This window comes from Carassius gibelio, chromosome B6, assembly GCF_023724105.1.
Source record: "Carassius gibelio isolate Cgi1373 ecotype wild population from Czech Republic chromosome B6, carGib1.2-hapl.c, whole genome shotgun sequence".
Lineage (NCBI taxonomy): Eukaryota > Metazoa > Chordata > Actinopteri > Cypriniformes > Cyprinidae > Carassius > Carassius gibelio.
The window spans coordinates 6,723,295-6,745,181 of NC_068401.1; the positions used below are offsets into that span (position 1 = coordinate 6,723,295).

General features: G+C 36.0%; 1 protein-coding gene across 2 annotated transcripts in view; it reads right to left on the minus strand.

Annotated features, from left to right (window-relative positions):
• Window positions 1-21,887, minus strand: part of cntn4 (contactin 4) — a 121,733-nt gene that overhangs the window by 85,674 nt on the left and 14,172 nt on the right. For both annotated transcript variants that reach the window (XM_052559638.1, XM_052559637.1), the window contains exons 2-3: window positions 18,974-19,109; window positions 1,835-1,964 (exon numbers count right to left, since the gene is read on the minus strand). In XM_052559638.1, the coding sequence (XP_052415598.1) occupies window positions 1,835-1,964; window positions 18,974-19,061 (218 nt within the window). In that variant the 5' untranslated portion in view covers window positions 19,062-19,109. The remainder of the gene's footprint in view (window positions 1-1,834; window positions 1,965-18,973; window positions 19,110-21,887) is intronic.

The following is a 21,887-nucleotide window of genomic DNA, read 5'->3' on the forward strand; positions in this document are numbered from 1 at the left end:
AGGTTATACAAACAAAAGCATTTTTTTATGGGCCAGATCAGGTAGAAAGACACTTTTTTTACTTTAAAGTATAGTTTGACATAAAAATGATAGTACTGAGGTATGATTACATAGGATCACAACATCAAACCCCTCACGGCAGTGACAGCTTTAACCAGACGCTCCATTTGCTGAGCACATGCTTTACGTGCTCACGCTCAAACAGACATTACGTAGCAGACTATACAACACCATCTGGCTCAGGACACAGGAGGCAGTTTGAGGATCTGTTGCACACTTTAAGTCTTTCTGCGTAACACATTCTTTACTAAAATCTTCTTCCACGAAGGTAGACACACACCAGATGCCTTAGCTCAAAAGCTACAATCACAGTTTTAAATCTGTTTCCACAGAATAGTTCTGTCATATAGGAAAGTCATATGGGTTTAGAAAGACATGGAGGCATTGGGGAGGGATGGGAGTAGTTCATGAGGTTGAACTTAATGCACTTTGAAAGTGATGGACACTAGAACTGCCGAGAGAAGGACATTCATCAAAAGGCTCCATGATTCAAGCTTCCTGACAGGAAAGAGGAAGCTACTGATTAGCTTTTCCATTAAGCTTGATCAATTCTGGAACAGCACATATATCCGTCTTTCTGCAGCACATCTGAACAGTGTCAGGGGAACACGTTAATTTGAAGCCATCGAACTAGAAACTCCATTAACATACTTAAAAACATACTTAACTATCGAGTAATCATAGCATGTGAAGCAAAACGAAAACAAGATCAGGTCGATATATTACTAAAAATGAAATATGTATAAAAACTGTATTTTGGAAATGCTTAAAAATACCCTACCATTCAAAGTTTTGCAATCAGCATTTTTTTTTTTTTTTTTTTAGAAATGTATAATTTTATATAGTAATGTATTCAATTAATTAAAAGTAAAAATGTATTTACCAAAAAAAGTTTCAAACAAATGCTGTTCTTTTGAACTTTCTATTCTTCAATGAAAATAAAAACTAATAGATAATGTTGCCTTGATGTACATAAGAGACATATTTTAAAAACTTATAAAAATTGTACCCACCACAAAGTTGTGAATGGTAGTATATATCTCAATAATTATGACAATTGTATTAATAATTATAATTATGATCAAATATGCCAAAAATATTCAACGTGTTTAATGTAAGAACTATAAATAAAAATAATGTAACTTTTTTGTTATCTATAAAAAATAAAAATAAAATACTATAAAGGAATATTGAGCAAACCAATGGCATGAGTTTGGGGCAGGACTATCTTGGGCTGTCTTGGCCAACCAATGGCAGATGTGAGCAGCACAGTCGTGGCCTAATGGTTAGAGAGTCGGACTCGAAATCGAAAGGTTGTGTGTTCACTGCTGTGTGTGTGCACTTTGGATGCGTTAAAAGCAGAGCATGAACTCTGAGTATGGGTCACCATACGTGGCTGTATGTCACGTCATTCACTCATTCAGGAAACCTGTCTGAAAACACTCATTATTTTTGAGAAAATGTTTAATGTACAGCTATGGTGAGCAGAACATTATTCCAGTGAGATTTAATTGTGGGCGGGGCTACCCATTGGAATGCTGCAGAAATAGAAAGGCCCAAATCTCTCACCGGTACAATGAAGAATTTTACCGCTTATCACGTCGCACCTGCTTAGGACACGGTGTAAAGTTACTGATGCCAATGTGCACTGGCACGAAAGAGCCTATGCATTTCTGGAACTGTAAAAAATAGTAAATGGTACAATTTACCGAAGCAGTGATGCAGATGACCAAACAGCAGTGTTTTTGTGGTGGAAAGTTGGCAGTCAACTCACCTGTAAAAAGGAGGAGGGTCACCTTGTGCCTCACAACTGAAAACCACCTCCCTGTTCTTCTCCATGGAGTCTACTGGAAACACAATGCTGCCTGGCTGCTTCGTGAACACGGGGCTCTGCAGCGTGTTGCCTACAGACAGACAGAGAGAGAGAGAAGGAGAGAAGGAGAGCCATCAGCACGCTCCACTTACAGACACCCAACCTGCTTGCAAAACAAGCTATTAGCTGGTGGCTCTGAGCAGGCCAGCACTGGTAAGGCATTAGAGAGTCAAACCACAAGCAGACAAAACATATCAATTAATTCAACTAACACCACGGCAATTGTAATGGAATCGCCGTTGATTGATATAGAACATGGGTTTGAGGACACGCGTTCATCGCTTTCTATCACCCCTGTGGTCTGTTTTTAACCTTTGCTATGGCAGCGCAGTTGTAACTGAAAACGCTCGGGCAATTAGACTTGCGGTAAACGCCTCTCAGTTGTGATTTGAGGCTCTTCGTGTGAAGTGACACACTGAGATTGCTCACGCAACCGATTCAATTGTAGCTGTAATTTTTTTTTTTTTTTGAGGCAGGGGGTGTCAGGACATCGTGGTCAGCACATCAAATAAATATGAGCAGCTTCAAAAATATTCAAAACATTATTTAAAACATTAAGCAATAAATTCTGAAAAAGCAGCAGAAATCATAACCTTTTTCTTTAGGTTCTTTCCTGCAAAATAAATGTAATTTAATTTACTGAAGAATGCTTTCTAGTCCGAGAGCTTGCATTGCTTGCAGGAGACAAAGTGAGAGATAGACTTTAAGCTTCTTTAAAAGAGCAAAATGTTGGATTTTCTTTTTCCTGAGGTCTTTTCTAAAACATGATTTCTTTTTAGGCAGCTTAGTTGCATAATGTTTTTACCATAAGCCACATAACTGTGCTTTGTGCCTAAGATAATATTCAAAATGTGTCAGCCCCCCAAATATTCAATACTTAATATAGTACAAATATATTAAAACATTTCTTCTGGAGTGCCAATATGAAAGGGCAAGTTTGTTTTGTGAAACACATCAGCTCCACAAACCTATGTTCCAAAATGTATAAAAAACTAAAATAAAAAATAGGATATCCATGTGAACATCTGAAAAAACAATTCAGATTGAAAATTAAATAAAATAAACAACAGTACGAATTAAAATCCATACAACAGGCCGTCAGTTACAACTTTTCTATCAAATACCTTTCTAAACATAACAGATTATTTTGTGCTATACATTGTCAATGCATATTGATTTATTTCCCATATTTGAATTTCGCTCTTAAATTGTTACAATACATTCCAAAATGTTACTAATTGACTTTGTTGCATTAAATCATGATTTAAATAAAAGTCAGGAAATAATTGTAATCCTTGAACAAACAAAAATAATTAAAATTTTGCTAACTGAAACCAAGTGACTGGCATAATTTGAGAATATATGTAAAATCTTAGGAAATCTGAAAATACGTATAAACATTTTTCAAGTGAAAAGCTTTGTAATGTGATCAAATTTCAAAAAGGTAACCAGCTCTCATGTTCTTTTCATCTCAAAATTGCGTGTCAGTCGCTATTCACCATCCTTTCTGCAAGAACTGATGTGTCTTTCAGGGGTAAGTGGATACTTACATCACCAGCAAAGAGCAAATTCGGTTCTAAGTGCCTTATTTTTCAACCTTCATTTTCACTTTGTTGGACTGGGTGTGTACTGTATGTGTGAGCAAGCTTCAACAGTTGCCTACACATTAACACAGTAGAAATCAATCCACAGTGCATAAAACTAAAAGATAAAAAATAGCAAGATGAGTGTGTGTGTGGATGGCTGCCACCTGTACGGCTGCGCTCTAGGTCCCGGGTGCTTTAATTGGGCTTGTTTTGCTTCCCATCATGCAGACAGATACTTCATCTCGGCTCTAACTATCTCCACTAATTCTGCCTGTGACATGACAATGACAGCCCCTTATTTCTGTGTCAGAGACACCGCGGTGCATTCCCTCTGTACCTGCTGATAAACAGTGCTCCACAAACACTGTTTGGATTTACAAAACCTGTTTGGCAAAATATGAGTAGGTTTTTTGAATATAAAATTCAACCTGAAAACAAAATGTATTCTTTATTGCTGATTTTATTGTGCACAGTTAAAGGCAAGGTTGATCCAGGTTCAGCTCCACTTTTTCTGTCAGATCGCAACTATGATATCAAATAAAAAAGAATAAAAAGCCACTACAATAATACAAAAATGGAAATATAATAAAAACTAACAGAATTATTACAAACGTATAATATGAATATACACTACCATTCAAAAGTTTGATAGGATTTTTGAAAGAAGTCTCTTATGTTCAAGAAGGGATTTGATAAAAAATATATAGTAAAACAGTAATATAGCGAAATATTATTTCAATTTAAAATAGCTGTCCCCTATTTTTTAATATTCAGCAGCCATTCCTCCAGTTTTCAGTGTCACATGATCCTTCAAAAATCATCTTAATATGCTGAATTGCTGCCCAAGAAATATTTCTTGTTACTATTAATGTTTAACTGCCAAAATTATTTGTGGAAACTGTGATACATAGTTTTATAGAGAGTTCAAACAAATAAAAAAAAAATAATAATAATAAATAAATAAAAATTCAAAAGAACAGCACTTATTTGAAATGAAATGGTTTTGTAACACTAAATTTCTTTACTGATGCTTTTGATCAATTTAATTCATCCTTGACAAAAAAAAATAGACATTATCTATATATATATATATATATATATATATATATATATATATGTGTGTTAAGGTTCAGATAAAAGCTGACCAATAACTGTCCAATAACTGTTCCAATAACACTTTTCAGTCAGCATGTACACAATTCCAGAAGGAGGGCTCTAAAAATATTCTGTATGTTTGACACTAGAGTGTTATATTGACATATGTTACTGTTGATGTTGGATGCAGAGGGGCCAATCACCTGTACAAACACAAACGGAATATATCCAGAGGACATATGACACAAGGCATGAGACATATTTCACAAGCCTTGCATCATGTCTTGCTCCATGACAACGTACAGCAATGAATAACAGCACCACTATTACTGCCAAGACCCTTCTATGAGAACTTCCTATAGCCATCTGAGGTTAACACAGTAAAGAGTAAACAAAGTTAACGTTTTAATTAAAACCAAGATCTTTGAAGTCAAATTAAACGATGGCACCAACACAATTACTCAAGAGCAGGTGCAGGCATCCTTTGGGATGAAGAGTGGGTTCAAAACTGCAAGAGTGCACCTCCTGTTTTTTAACCAGCATGTGCTGCGATCAACCGCATATCCCAGTCAGTCAATTAACAATGCGTGCTCATTAAAAGATCCCGGCAGTGTCAAGAAAGACAAATGAAACATGACAGGGATTAAACTTTAGTCTCACTCATATTTTTCCTCATTGAATTACATTAGCTCCTTGAAAACATCTCGGCTTGCTCTGACAAACATGCTATGAGTGTTAGGAGAAAGTCAGAGAGAGCGGGAGAAGGTAGGAACTTCCATTCGCAATTTCCATGAATAAAACATTAATCGATATATGCATATGCAGGAGAAAATGTCGAGCAAGCGCAACCAACAACAAAATGAAGCAGGTGCCAGATAGGGAAACAAAAAAAAACAAAAACAAGAACAGTAGGAAAGAAAACAGGGCCAGCGGTGAATCGCTGACATCACCAATTAGCAAGGGCTTGCCTGCGCAGCCATCTAGGGATGTGTGCGTCTTCATGCAGGCACGAGAAGAATAATTGCATCCCCAGAGAAAGAGCAGGTGAGTCCACCTGGAGTGAAACAAGGGCTTCTGTTACTCAGAAACAGTCTTGGCTTTCATCAACAAGAAGTCAGCTCACCACTAATACTGTCATCAATGAACTGCAATGAAAGCTAATGAAAGCTTTAATGCAGTCACTTGCAGGAAGGCGAGCGGCCCGGTATTAAGACGTCATCCTGCATGAGGTTATTTTTCACAAAGTCAGGAGGTACTTGAAATATCACAGGCGCTGGACTGTCTCACTGAAAATTGATTACTTGGGGGTTCTGGTCTCCTTCAAAGACCAGATGGAGAGACTGAGGCTGAGGCTGCAGAAATGCAGACGTGGACGAGGATCAGGACAGCGCTGTATCACAGCTGCAGCTGTACTCCGCTAGATGCTCTTTTTGAGGAGTCCGCAGGGCTGTGCTAATAAGGACACTGCCGCTGTTGGCCTGGCAACGGGACACATGATGGCATAGACCAGATGCCGTTGACCACAGAAAGGTTATTGCATCAATTGAACAACTGAGGGTGCAAATAGTAGCGGAAAAAACAGCAATGACACGACAAAAGGTTGCAAGTTTCTCTTATCTCATTTCCTCTCACCTCTTGTTTGGATGTTTACAATGATTTAGGATAAAAAGGGGGAAATGGGAAACACAGGCAAAATCGCAGAATTGAGACATAAAAATGGAATTTACTATATAATTCATAATTTTTAAAGCCTGACTATTATGGCCCTTTTTACAATAAATAATATAAGTCTCAGGTGTCCCCAGAATGTGTCTGTGAAGTTTCAGCTCAAAATACCACACAGATAATTTCTTATATCATTTTGGACATGCCTATTTTGACTGGAAGCAGAAACACACTGTTTTCATGCATGTCTCTTTAAATGCAAATGAGCTGCTGCTCCCTGCCCCCTTTTCCAGAATAGGACTGTGCCTTTATAGCTCTTATCTCAGATACTCTGCTAAAAAAAATCTGTTTGGTTTTGATTTTCATTTCTATTGCACTAAAATCATGCGTTTTTAAACCATTTTCATTAAAACTTCTGATATACAGTTTTCTAAGGGCATACATCTAAAGCATGCACACAGAAAGTGGCTGTCACGTGGCATGTGAGTAGGCTAATAAGCTAAATTCTCTTTCTTGTCTTATTTCAAATGGACACAAGTTTGTTAAAAACACACATGAGTTACTAAAACAGCTGGGAAAGAAAGCACATGTTTATATTAGATCTGTGTGATAGCAGGTTATCACTTTTTACTGTGTAGTCATGACACTTCAGAGTGCATCTTATGTTCAGTTAGCTGCATACACCAATTAATAAAGTCAATGTGCAGTGAAAAGGTAACTATAAAAAATAATAGGAAATAAGACCAATCACAATCAGAATACAAGTTGTGGACAGAAATAAGACAAATCGCAATTATTGAAAATATGCATATATTACTATGACGGCATAACTTTTTCATACTTCTATTAAATTTCTTGAATATAAAGTATTTATGTATATATATACACACATACACAAGTCAAACACATAAGTCTAAAATTTGAATGGCAGTATATGTTCTATAAATATGAGTAGCCTACTATGCATGAAATTTGGATGTACTACATCTGCCATGTTGCTGTCACGTGACCTACCAGTGTCAGCTGTGTCATTTTACTGACATTCCCAAATCCACTGCAATCCACTGCCTCATGGAAAAGTAAAGTACTTTTCAAAGTTACTTTTCGTCCATTGTTTTTTGAATACTATGAATTTGGACGTACTACTCTTTTGGAATACTGTATTCGCTTTCGCGTGCAGCATGTCACTTGTCGCCACCTACTGGTCTATCAGTGTCAACTGCAGAGAGAATCTCTGAAAAATCCATCCAACTTTTGTTCTTGAAAGTGAAAGTGAAGTGACATTCAGCCAAGTATGGTGACCCATACTCAGAATTTGTGCTCTGCATTTAACCCATCCGAAATGCACACACACAGAGCAGTGAACACACACACACACTGTGAGCACACACCCGGAGCAGTGGGCAGCCATTTATGCTGCGGCGCCCAGGGAGCAGTTGGGGGTTCGATGCCTTGCTCAAGGACACCTAAGTCGAGGTATTGAAGGTGGAGAGAGAGCTGTTCATGCACTCCCCCCACCCACAATTCCGTCCGGCCCGAGACTAGAACTCACAACCCTTCGATTGGGAGTCCAACCCTCTAACCATTAGGCCACGACTTCCCCACGACTCAAAGTTTAGTTAGAAACTTAAATTTTTAAAACTATCGCCAAATAATCTTTTGCTTGTTTGTTTTTCAGCACATTTATTTAGTAGTGTCTAATTGGCATATGTGTTTTGAGGGCAGCTTGCAATATAAAAAAAAAAATAAAGCAATAATGACAGTAATAAGATGGCAAACTCGGATAGGAATATCTCATTGTCATTTCTACCCTGTTCACCTCTGTTCTGTTCTGTGACATAATTTACTGGGTCATTGTCAGCATGCAGACTGCAATGCTGGATCAATGCAGAGCAAGAGGACCTGCGATTGGTTCGGGCTCTTGACACGCTCCAATCATTGATCAAGCCCCTGAAAATTCATGAGCAAAAATTCCAACATGTATTGAAGGCTTTCATAAATCTACTCCTGGGAGTATTAGTTCCGCTGTGTGGCTAAATCATGGACTGTCAATAATTCAGCTGAAATAATTCACTTCTCAAGTGCTTCTGACAGCCAAAATATATAACAGAGTATGCATGATAATGAGCAAAATCAGTAGCGGCAGCTGCTAAGAATAGTTTTGTGTTTGATTAATGAGGTATTAATTAATCTTAACACTATGCTTCTCTTTGTAACAATCAGATTAAAGGTTTCTAATTCTCAGCTATAGCTGCTTTTATTAATGACAAGCAATGTATTGGAGCAAGAAGACCAATATCCAGTCTCATGAGCAAGATCAATTATATTTGATGATGCGAACGGACATTACATAATGCAAAAAGCTACAAAACACTAACTAAACGGCATGCTACCATGTTTGTACCATGTTCTCGGACACAAAATACAAAATCCCATTCTTGGATTGAGACTGTGGTATCTGATGGTAACAGGTTTATTATAGTTGAAAATAATAATAATAATAATAATAATAATAATAATAATAATAATAATAATAATAATTATGTGGCAAAAATAAGTGTTTCAAATTTTACATCAAATTTCAGCTTGCTAACAAGGTTGTATTTCAGTTAGTTTAACTTAAGGTTAAATAAACAGCAAATATAGGCATACAAAACAAACAAACTAATAAATATGACCAAAACACAAAACAAAATTACTAAAATTCAAATGAAACTCGCAAGCGATCCTAATGTGGTAAAATCACTGTGGCTTACTGCGTTCATAGATTGACAGTAAATGCAGCATGATACATTCATTATAGTATTTACATTTATTAGTAATGTCAATCATCACAATAACGAATGCTGCAATTAATGTAACCATTAGTCTTAACTGTTCACCTTCAACAACTTCCCACGCAGATGCAATAAGCCATCTTTTTTAAAATGGCCTTGATTGAGCTGAATGTAGAGCTGAAACGATAATGATACTAAATGAAATAAGTTTCCAATGGCTAAACAGAAATACATACATAAAAATGCATGATTAAATGCATATTTCTAAACTATTCATTTACTGAAGTCTGACATCCTCTATTCACATTTCCATCACGCCGCCACTACAAGACAAGTGTCAGACATCTCAAGGATGTCAAACTTTAAGAGTGTTAGTAAAATGCAGAATGTGACACTTTTATATTCAATTCATTGCAGTGTCTGCCACCATGACAACATACAGTACCTTTACCTTCATAATTAAAACACAGTCTGCGTGTGACGGTGACCTTATATGACATGTCTCAAAATCAGGCTTGGTAAAGAGCCGGAATCGATCAATTGTGCACCAAGTAAAAAACTCCAGTTAACTTTTCTTGCTCTCTCTCGTCTTAGTGTGCATTTGGAGATTCAAGTCTTATTCATAAGGATAAAAGAAACTATGATGGTAAAAAAGGGATGTCTCAAGATGAGAGCATCAAACTGTGAGCGCTTGTCTCTCGTATTGAAGACAAATGGCTACTGTAGTTACTTCAACTTTACAACTTAAGACTCGCAGGAAAATGTAATCCGTTTTATTGAAAACACACGCATTGCTAGAGATTTCAGTGTGTCTTTTAAAGGAAAGCCATTAGAGCTTACAAGCTTTAAACTTTTAAAATCCCATTCCGAATAAACAAACTGCAAGCTCTGTGACCAGGTGACCATGCGAATGTACAGATCTCACCACAAGCCACAATGTGAATAGAGAATAAATTACAACGAGCCGACAAGGCAAAACCTTCTTTAGAAAATCCAAAATCTATTGCATTAATTTCCGCACACCATAAGCCACGGGCAGAGCGGCTTTTCCATGCTCAGCTCTTATAGATATGGGAAGATAAGTCTGTTTAGAACCCAGACTTGAAGCCAATTGTGTGCTTGTTCTCCCTTGGGTTTGGAAAAAGCTCAACTTCCAGATACGGTCCTCTCTTTTTATACCTGTAAATCCAACCGTGGAAGATGACACACGGTGTGCCCTGGTGAACTTTCGAGAAAACGCATTCCTCCATGCTCGATGAGGCCTCCAACACATCTGATCATGCATTTACGGGCAGGGAGCGACAGAAAGCTATATGAATTGGTTCAAGGTCAGGGAACGATGGAGATGCTGCCCGTATTGTTCATGCTCTGCGGGAGCCATTAGAGTGAATGGGGTTCTGTGAGATGGGGCTAGTCCGGCGCCAAAGGGGAATATCCATCTTTTGGTTGATAAATGATAATGGAAAGAAAAAGATATAGATATGAGCACTTCAGCCATATGTGGATATGATCTATATTAAATATTGAGATGTGGAAAGAATGGAAATAATCATGGTGGATGTTTTATGCTGCTTTGAATAAATGCATATTGCTTTTCCAGGGAAGGTGACTATTCAGATTTCAGTCTGACTTTTAACTCTTCAGTAATCCTAATGTAAGTTGCATTTTAAAACACAGAAAGAGATATTTAATCAATTAAAATTTAATCAATAATATCAATTTTAGAAAATTACAAATTTGAACTTCAACAAATGAAATGAAGTTTAGGTTCAAGCACTAAAATTACTACAACTGAATAACTAAAATTACTACAACTGAATATATAATTCGTAACATTTAAGATAATACATTTTTTTAAAAATGACAAAAGAAAATAACAAAATTACCAAAGCTAAAATTAAAATGAAAACTGAAAATAAATTAATTCATAATATGAATAAAAAAAACAAAAATAAAAAAAACTGAAAGGAATAAAAAAGAACATTTTACTACATGATATTTCACTATATTTGGCTTAAAGAAATTAAAGTGGAGCCAATATTTTGGACTTTTAAGACTAATATTTGTACTACAATATTGTTGTATTAAAATGTTGAGAATATAATGAGAATCAACATTGGAAATTAAGTATTACACAACAATTTTAAAAATAAAATGTCTGGACATTATGGCGATGGGAATTTTATTGGAAAAAGTAATTGCCTTGAAAATAATGACACAAATAATGCAAAAATGCACAAAATTTGAGATTGATAGACCTGTTATTTCTGTAAGAAAACTTTTTCCAGTGCTGTCCATTCTTTTCTACACAAAGTTATCTTGGTCTACTTCTCTAGTGGTGGTGCAGTACACAGCTCTCCTTTCAATGTGTGTTTCTAAGACTGGCATACCAGAAAGAACAAACACCATATCTTCCAACTGGATGACAATATTATCTTTTTGACCTCTTTTTCATCTACAACCCCTTCTTCTCCTCTGTCGGGATATCGTTTCGAAGTTCCAGGTCTCTGCCTGTGAGCAACACTTGCCCGAGGCAGAGTCTATTGGCCTTCCCACGAGACACAGAAACTTGTCTGGAGAAAGTGGCCCTCTGATCTGCATGAAAGCAGCATCTCCCAGCCAGAGGCTCAAAGAAACAGCAACAAATACGTAAAGCAAATCAGCAAGCAAAACCACACAGATCCCACATTCCGATCTCTCACAACAGGCAGCTGTATAAACCTGCCCTCAAAATGTGACAAAGCGCCACAATAAGAAATTAGAGGAAATACAAAGACATGAGCTGGGATTTTTAGCTGAGTGACAAGCATATTTTCACTACAGAGGAGCTTGGCACAGGGATCTGTTTGATGACTTCAATTTGTTTCAGGGGTGACAAGGGATTTGCATGGGGCCAAATGTTGGGATTGATTTGCATAGAATTCTCATGCCACAGTGACACCTTTGATTTTGTTCACCCTCACATTATCCCTCTCTCACTCTTTCTCTGTCTAGTCGTCTGGTGGGTGGACAGTCCATATGGTTATCGTATACACAGCACACTCCCAAAGTACAAAATGATTCCTGAATGAAGAAAATAATGAAAAATAACATGAAACAGAGTTGTTTAGTTAAAAAGTTCAAAACAAATACAAATAAAACAGTACACCGAAGATATTTAAGGAATAGTACACGCACACACAGAGAGATATTTAAATGTTTGGGATCATTATGATTTTTTGTGTTTTGTTCATGCTCATCATTTATTTGATCAGATATACATAAAAACAGGTAATATTGTAAAACATTATGTCAATTTTAAAATAATAGTTTTCAATTTCAATAACCTACTTTATTGATTGATGCAAAGCTGAATTGTCATCAGCCATTACTCCAGTCTTCATTGTCACATGATCCTTCAGAAACCATTTTAATGTTGGTTTATTGTGATGCTTGACATTTTTTTTTAGCATTATTTGATGAATAAAAAAACAATGTTTAGTAGGATTGCTACCGCTAAATCAAAACTCCCCTAAACTAGTAGTAACTAAAGCAATCAATTACATGAAAGCAAACCAGACTTCTAACCAACCAATGGGCTTGGTTTCAAGCCCACTTGAAAAAGCTGCAGCACCTCAAATTACTCTGACATCAAATAGACACAGGATTTATTCTTTCTCGCATAACTCTCAGTGTCTATCTTTGGAGATCAATAAAGCTTATACCATGTGGACTCAACCCACTGATCTGGGCACAAGCAATCCAACCCCTGATGCATAAAAACCTGAAGTGTCACTAGAACAAATTACTGATGTCAGTATAGTGGTTACTCATAGTTTCATCATTCCATGTGAACTCAATTGATCAAAACATGCAAAACAACTTAAATACAAAAGAATTCTTCCATTCAAAAGAACATATTTTTGTAATAATATAAATGTTCTCAATGTCATTTTTGATCAGTTTGATGCATATTTGTTAAAAAAATATATACATTTATTTAAAAAAAGAAAAAAAATCTTAATGACCACAAAACAAAACATTATATGATACAAATATTACACTGTTAGAGTAAACATTATGCATGCAGGTCATATTGTTGTCTGTCCTGCCCGGTGTCTGATATGGGCCACATTTAAAAGGTCATGTCCACAACCTCACAAAAAACATCTGATTTTAAATGGAAAATAAGAATCCTGGTCTGTACTATGCAATATAATAAGAGTGCCTTTGTCTATGATACTAATGAAGACAATGGATGAGCTACACATCCTCACCACACAAGAAAACCAAACATGTATTCCACCTGGGATAGAGTCAGGTAGAGCACACATGCACACGCATACACATCCAGAGGCACGCAAACCAATTAAGATTCATATTACCAATTCATATTCACAAGCACAGAGGCGTGTAGAATATGTGGTGTGAAATGTGATAACATACGATACACAGCTCAATGACTACACTATTGCTTGCTAGTAGAAAGACAAACACTCGGGATATACGCACGCTCTACATCCGCACACGAACAGCTTTGAAGAAAAAGATCACACAATGTGATTGCATAGTTTTTCAATATAGAGAGTCGTGGAGGCGAGTCATTTGGTGTTCTATTAGCATTTGTATGCGCCGTGCCAGCGGTAGGTCGGGCAGACAGTGCTTCTTAGAACATAACACCTCACGGAAAGCAAAAATTGTTTTGTGAAAATGCTGTTTACAGAATCCCCACTGGGCCTCGCCTTTACAAGCCATGAATAACTTGGTCACCAAATGATGGGTTTCTGGGTCCCGCTGTCTGCCTTTTCACCTGTGATTGGTCTATATAAACCAGACATACAAAATAAAAGCACAGGAACAAAGACTGTGTCTGAGCCGATTGCTGTATTGGGAAACGATCTAACCCGCGAATTAATCAGAGAAGCAGATGCACTTAAATTATTTTACGCCCACAGTTCAAGCAAATGTCTAATGACAGCCCGTCAAAGACAGAAAATTGTAGGAAAGAACTACGATAGCCCACAGTTAATTAACAGAATATACTGCTATATTTCAAAATCCACATGTGTAAATGACATTTAAGAGACGCAGAGGTTCAGTTTTCAGTGAAAAACAACTTTAATTTCAACCTTCTCAAAGTTTCAGAAAAAATTATCTTTCATAGCACACTTTTAGCATCAGATTAAGCACTTATTGGCACCAGTTCCTTTCTATTTTTAAGAGATATTGCCCGCCAAAACACACACACACACACACACATAAAAAAACAACAACAACAACAACAACAACAGCAAAGCCATAGAATAACCATTTTTGGTGTGATGAACATTTAAAAAATCTAAACTACCTTTTTCCAGTACCTTTTGTTGTTTTAATGGATGTTAAATTGTTCTTCATGGAACCACAGATGACAATAAATAACCTTTATTTTTTTTAACAGTGAATTCTGGTGGGGAGAGTCATACATGTCTGGAATGTATAAAATTTTTAGTTCTAAGTATTATTATTATTATTATTATTATTATTATTTTTAGAAATGAAATATCAAATGGTTCAGATGTTTTTTTGGAATTAGGAATTGCATCATTTTGTTTGCAAAAATGTTGCTTCCTAATAGCAGCTAATGGCAAAGAGCACTTCACTGTCTGGAAGAAATGTGTAATCAAAGACTGGGCAAATGAAACAGCTCAGATGGTAAGGGAAAATGTCAAGTGGTTTGTTTGTAAGTTTGTCTGGCTCAAGTATTGAACTGCCACATGCATGCTTCATATAAACCACTGACTGCAAGAAACAAACATCTCAGGCCTTTTAAGTTTAACTCACCTGCTCAAATGTAAAACCAAATCACGATTTAGCTACATTCACCTACGCCTTCTCCAATTTCCTTTTATTGCATCATTTTCTGTTTTGATTTACCTCAGTGGAATGCTTCAATGTCACTTTGTGTCTTTTCAGATGGTGTCTCAGACGGATAAATCAAATGGCACAGAATAGGAGAATTAAAGTTGTGCGGGGTGAGAGTTAAAATGTGTCAAACCCTGCTGGATTTTCTTCTGTTATGTGCGTGTATATGTGGTTATCTGTGAGCATACTGTATCTGTGAGAAGTGATGAATAAAATTTAAGAGTGGCGAAAACATAAGTAATTTGGGAATACAGATTGGGATGCAATTCATTTTACGTTAGTTAAATTACTTTTTTGAGTATTTATTTCTTAAATGAAATGCTGCATCATGTGAACATGTTTTTGCCAAACTTCTCATTTATGAATCAGATTTTTTCCCCAATGAGATAAAGTGGTTAACTGACTATCAAAAAAAAGGCTTTACCACGTGGTTGCTTAATATGCAGATTTTTTTTCATTGGATTTCCATAAAAAAATAAATAGACATACCAATACCCTTTTATAAAAAGACCATTATATGGAGAAATTGACAGTTCACCCAAAAATTTTAATTGTCAACATTTACCTGTATGACTTTTTTTTCCTCTGAAGAAAAAAAGAAGATGTTTTAAATAATGTTGGACCCAACTGACTTGTTGCATGAAAAAAATAGTCATACAAATTTGGAAGGACGCAAGGGTGAGTTATAAAATAAAATAAATACAATAAGATAAATAAAATAAATATAAATACAATAAGATAGTTCAACCAGACATGACAATTCTGAGATATATATTTACCCTAATGTCATTCCAAACCTGTATAATTTCTTTCCTCTGTAGAACACAAAAGAAGACATTTTTAGCAATGTTTTGCCCAACATTGGACCACACTGACTTTGTTTGTACAAAAAAGAAACCCTTACAGGTTTGAAAAGACATAAGGATGAGTAAATAATGATCACATTTTCATTTTTTGAGCCATATCTTCTGCCAGAAAGGGAAATCATGTTGCTTGGAGTATTCCTTGAATCATGACAGCGTGTTGAAGAAACCCAAATCTAAAATAATGAGCCTGGCCCTGAGTCAATGAGAACAAGAGAAACAGACAGGGAATTAGAATGCGGCGTGTGTTGGTTGAAGTGTGTGTGATGCTAAGGTAATCACATGCTAACTGGGTGGGCGATCAGGGTGGAGTGACATGTGTGTGTGTGTGTGGCAGACAGCTCGCCCCTGTCACTGTGCACTGCTGTGAGAGAACAAAGGAAGATGCCTAGCAGGGGATGGAGATCATTGCGGTCCCCTCTCAGCATTCTGAGCAGTCGCCCTGCCAAGCCTCATCTTTTCAGGGGCAAACCTACCTCGTCTCTGCTGTTCGGCAGGTTGCACGACCTTTCCTGTCAGTTCGGGATTAAAAGGGAATACAACACTACAAAAACCAGTGCCACCCACCACTAACTGAAAATACAAGGCAAGAACAAAGATCCCTCAGTGCAAGAAAGTCAAGTACCACCAAACACAGTGTCTTTTCTGATCCAAGCATGTGTTGGGAGATAATGTAACTGAACAGATGAAAGGAATAGTTCACCCATAACTGAAGATTCTGTCACTATTTACTCAACCTCATGTGATTCACATTCATTGTAATTGCATGGAAAAGAGCGGCCAGTGTGGAAGAAAAGAAGTCTCACATTAGGTGAGTATATTTCCCTTTGAAAGGGAACTTCAGTCTTCAAATACAAATTCTGACAACATTAAACGTGAAGTTCAGAGAACTTTCATAGAATTTATTCTGCTCCTTTCAGCAGCTTCACTTTCCATGCTGTCATGTGTTAGCATAAACACTACAGATTTAAAAGACACATAAACTCACTCCTTTCCTCATTTAGAATAATATGTGACCCTGGACCAGAAAACCAGTCTTAAATCGCTCGGGTATATTTTTAGCAATAGCCAAAAAAAACCACATTGTATGGGTCAAAATTATTTTTATTTAATGAAAAAATCATTAAGATATTAACTAAAGAACATGTTCCATGAAAATATTTAGTCAATTTCCTACCGTAAATATATCAAAACTTACTTTTTGATTAGTAATATGCATTGCTAAGAATTCATTTGGACAAATATACAGGCAATTTATTTATTTTTTTTGCATATTCAGATTCCAGATTTTCAAATAGTTATTCGTATCTCGGTCAAATATTGTCCAATCCTAATAAACCATACATCAATGGAAAGTATTTTTTATTTTTCTCTCTCTTTTTCAAATGATGTATAAATCTTAATTTTGAAAAATGTACACTTGGTTTTGTGGTCCAGGGTCACATACTGTATGTGAATCAGATCATAACTATTTTAAATGTGAGCTTCTTCTTCTTCACCACTCCTTGAGGACATTCTCTCAACCAACTAAATGAGATGCTTCGGCACTTGCTGGCATCTTTTCCTCAAAAAAAAAAAAAAAAAAAAAAAAAAAACCCTCCCACTACTATCACCAAAGCCAAAGGTAAAGAAAATGCGCAAATATACATAAGTGATGATAATTTGAATCATCTGTGGATCTTTCTCCTTCATTCCTTAAATGTGAACTAAAGTAGATAATTAGCAGTCTGTCATCTCACTAGTTGATTAAATACTTAAAAGAAGGTAAAAAGTGCTAATTTCACACAGACAGTGTTAAGTATGAGAAATGGAACTGCTTCTCAGAATCAGATTATGATTGATGTAAAAGAGCCCTCAGGTAAAACAAAGAAAGTATTAATAGAGATAATAGCCATCTTAATTGTTCCTTAATGAAATATGAAATTCAAGATACGAGTTTAAATACACGCATATCGCCATTTCCTCTCTTTGTATATTAATTAACAACAAAGACTTTATAGATAGATGAGGGGGGTGAGTTTTACTTCCCTACAGCCCTTATTTTCTCTTTTAAGACACTGTGAGTGGGAAGGATCATTGACTTCAATGGTGTTGCACGGTATGAACTTTATAGGTTTGTAACTAGTTTGTGTTGACTAAAATGTCAATGGGGAACAATTTCCATAGTATTTCCCTCAAATCATCCACCTCACAAAACACAAGGGTTAATCTTGTTAAAGTAAGCACTGAAAGCATTTGTCAGTGATAAGAGAATAAGATGAAAATACACTTCACTGTGATTAATTAAAATCTTACGAGACACTGTTGATGATGATGGTTATATATATATATGGATATATTAAATATATACAAAATATAAACATTACAAGTACATTGCAGAGAAAATGAAGCCATTGCACAGGTTAACTTGAACCAAATTAATAAATACATTTTAGTCATTTTAAAGGACATTTTCATTAAAATACAAAAACTTAGTAAAACAATTTAAAAATGAAAAAAAAAAAAGCATCGTAAAGCACATGAAACCCAATCAATCAATCAATCAATCGATGAATCAAATCAGCCTTAATGTAACACTGATAAGAGCTAAACATCACACTTCTTTAGCTCTGTTTTCCTCAAAGTAACACTCAGTAATTGGCTTTCTGTAACAAGTCGTTTTCAATTGTGCAGCACAGAGCACCTCTGGGTCAGTAGCGTCCCCCAGAATTTAATTTCATACCGCTATAAATTATATCAGTCTGACAAAGAATAAAGATTTGGATTTCTCCCTCTTCTTGATTAAATCTCACATTCTTAGCTATCAGTACATTCAAATTAGTATTTTTCATCTTAGTATCCTATCTTGCAAGCCGATCATCTAATTTATATTCAAAACTATCAAGCAAACAGCCGCCAGCCCTTCCTCTCGGATCTGTCCACTGGATCCTGTTATTTACTTTAACAATTGCTCTCCTGTTAACTGAACTACTCTTCTTTGCAACTGCTCTTCTCCTTTTGAATGATTAGGCATATTATTTGCTTATATAAATTGCATCCGAGTTGGCTGCAATCTCTGGGTGACGTCTTTTCAGACAGACCCCTGGTCTATATACATAGGGATACGGAACCAGACTTCACAAAGAGGAGCTGCCATGCATGCATCAGAAGTTCTTAATAAGATACTTTTACCTGCAAGGCTCCCCAGGAATGACTGCAGAACCAGCAGTTTCCATAGCAACTTCATCTTCACTTTGGTATGGTCAAAGTCAACTCGCATCCAATCACGAAGGTATGGAGGCCTCTCTGTGGTTTCTCGTTCTTCACTCTGCAAGGAACACAGAAAATAGGTGCTTAGTTTGATTCAAAGATCCTTCACTCTGGTTAAGTTCTAGTAATAGTTGACCCAGTTCAAATGCGGAGTGCTGCCATAATGTCTCACTATTTCAATTCTGATTCAGTTCTTCTTGGCACCTGAAATAAGCATGTTGAATTTGCTTTTCATTATAAAATTATGCTCACCACCTACACTGTAAAATTATTTTTTGATTATTGGAGTACATTTACAAGAAGGTACCATTTCAGTTTTCTACTTCAGAATTTCAGGCATAATTCAGTGCATTACTTGTGGTTTCTTTGTAATTGTAAAATGTACCTGCAATGTCTGAGTGGAAACTGTTACAGCAGTTTTTTCAGTGCCTTTTACTTCTGTAATGTGACACACTGCCAAATGAAGCTGAATAAGCACAAAAACAAAACAAAACAAAATTATACACATCAGTAGTTGGGAATTGGACTGTGAAAAGTGCGCTCTATATATATATATATGACAATATATGATATAAAGTGTTTTAAAAATTACTTTTAAAAGTAATGCATTACAACATTGCGTTACTCCTTTGAAAAGTAACTAAATACGTTACTTTTTATGGAAAGTAATGCGTCACGATACTTTTGAGTTACCTGTCCAAGGCTTGCTTTTTTGTTTTTAATATAATTTTTTTTTTTTTTTTCAAATGTAAAAGCCTTTTACATCAAAAGTGTAATGAATATGGTTCAGGCTGAAGGAAATGTAAATTCACATCTGTACAGTAGAGTTTGCGGCACAAACAAATTACATGAAGAATATGATGGAGAAGAAAGTTCAACACTATTCAGCAATAATAAAAATGAAGATCAAATGTGTCATTGTTGTCGTTAGTAATGTTTTAATTGGATCATTTAAGGTCAGTAGCAAAGACATTGGTTAATAAAATAGGATTAAATACGTAAATTATATTTGTCTTCTTTAACATATTTAATTATTGCAGATTTGTATAATATTCTGAGTTTGCATTTGACTGTTTTTATTCATTTTGAGGAATACTGAATCTGTTTTTGCGATGAGTAAGATGAGTAAATGCATTTTCATATTTAGTCTAGAACTACAATAACTTCATACACACAACGCTCTGCACTTACTCCCGATTTCTCTCAACGTGGCAACACGAGAGCTGTCAGTCAATACATGGGAAACAAAGTAACTGGCTTTACTTATTTGAAAAGAATAACTGCATCTGCGTTCAGAAGATGAACAAAGGTCTTACAGGTTTAGAGCGACATGAGGGCGAGTAGTCCTTTTATCTCACATAAATCTATACAAATTCATCTTCTAGCTTTTACGAAACTCACAGTTTTTTAAGTTTATTATAACGAGAATGTGATCTCATGTGCCATTTTGGGTCCTGATTCAATACTCTATAATGTAAGTTGTGGAGCTTTTTCTATATCAGTCCCAGGCTAAATAACACTTTCTTTCACACTCGGTACAGTTGAATACATTTGTTGAATCTTCACATGGCAAACTTCGACATCTACTGTGTGCTTGGTGTGGTTGAGTGGTGTTTGTAGTGAGAATGAGGAGAGGAAGCGTTGTTTTTAGGTTCTGTTTTTACTTCTCAGTTGGAGTCCCTTAGGGATCACCATGGAATCGGGACCAAGCACACATTGTGTCTAGGAAAGGAGTAATTCTCTATGTGTTTCAAGTTTTTGACAGTGCAAAGCACAAAAGCTGCTGGAAAAGGAGTGGAAATCAATGGGGTCTACTGTAAAGTCCCAGAATCCCCAAGCATAGCTTGTGTCTTTAAAATTTTCCTAATTTAGCGAAACAAATGATGGGTTTAATGAACAGACAGCTTCATTGTATTTCTGTTGAGCACAAAACATTGTGTTTATCAGAGCACAAAATATTTGATATTTTTATCTGAAGATTCATTATTTCTTGAAGTAAAAATTAAAATAAAAATTATATATATATTTCACACCAAAATCAAAAAGAAAAATATTTTTTCATAAAGAAAGTTATACATACTAGTGAAACCCATTAAGATTTCTTGCACAGTATGTTAAAATAAAATGATAAAAAACTAAAAACACACACATACACACATTTAGTAGGTTAGGTACAATTCTGTGTATATCGTTTACTAAAAAATATATGAGATTCAACCAATCAGAATAAGATTTTTTCACATTACTCTAATGATAATTTGGTTAGAATAATTTAGCTTAGTTTTTTTTTTTTTTTACTTGATTTTGTGGTGAAATATTCCCCAGACTTTACTAGATAAGGAAGCCTGGGCACAGACCTTGAAAGGAGCAAAAACAAACTTAGAAATAGGTAATCTTCGCTACATTGGCAGCAATATAAACTTGAAAAATCAGAGCATAAAACACAGATCAATCTAATCTTTGAAGTGCATATGGATTTCACTGTGCTTCTCAATGCCACTCTCAAATTCCTGTTCAGACCGGCTGTCTGGGAGGGTGAATTGAGGGGCGTTCAGTTCTGAACTACCGGCTGAGAAAGACAGATGTTAATGGGACACGGTGTGATTTATACAGCATTCTACAGAGTGAGCAGAGTAATCGTGAGAGGGAACATGTCAAGAGTTGCCTTGAGAAAAAGCCAAGTTCTGCTTTACAAGGAGGAAGAGCAGGAATGAATCCGGCTTGAAAGCATGACTGTTGCAGTGGACAAGCCTCGCCGTTTGCAGTTTATTAATTCAGCAGAGCCCAAATGAAAAAGATGCTAACACCTTTCCGCTCGAATATCCAGAGGCAAAAT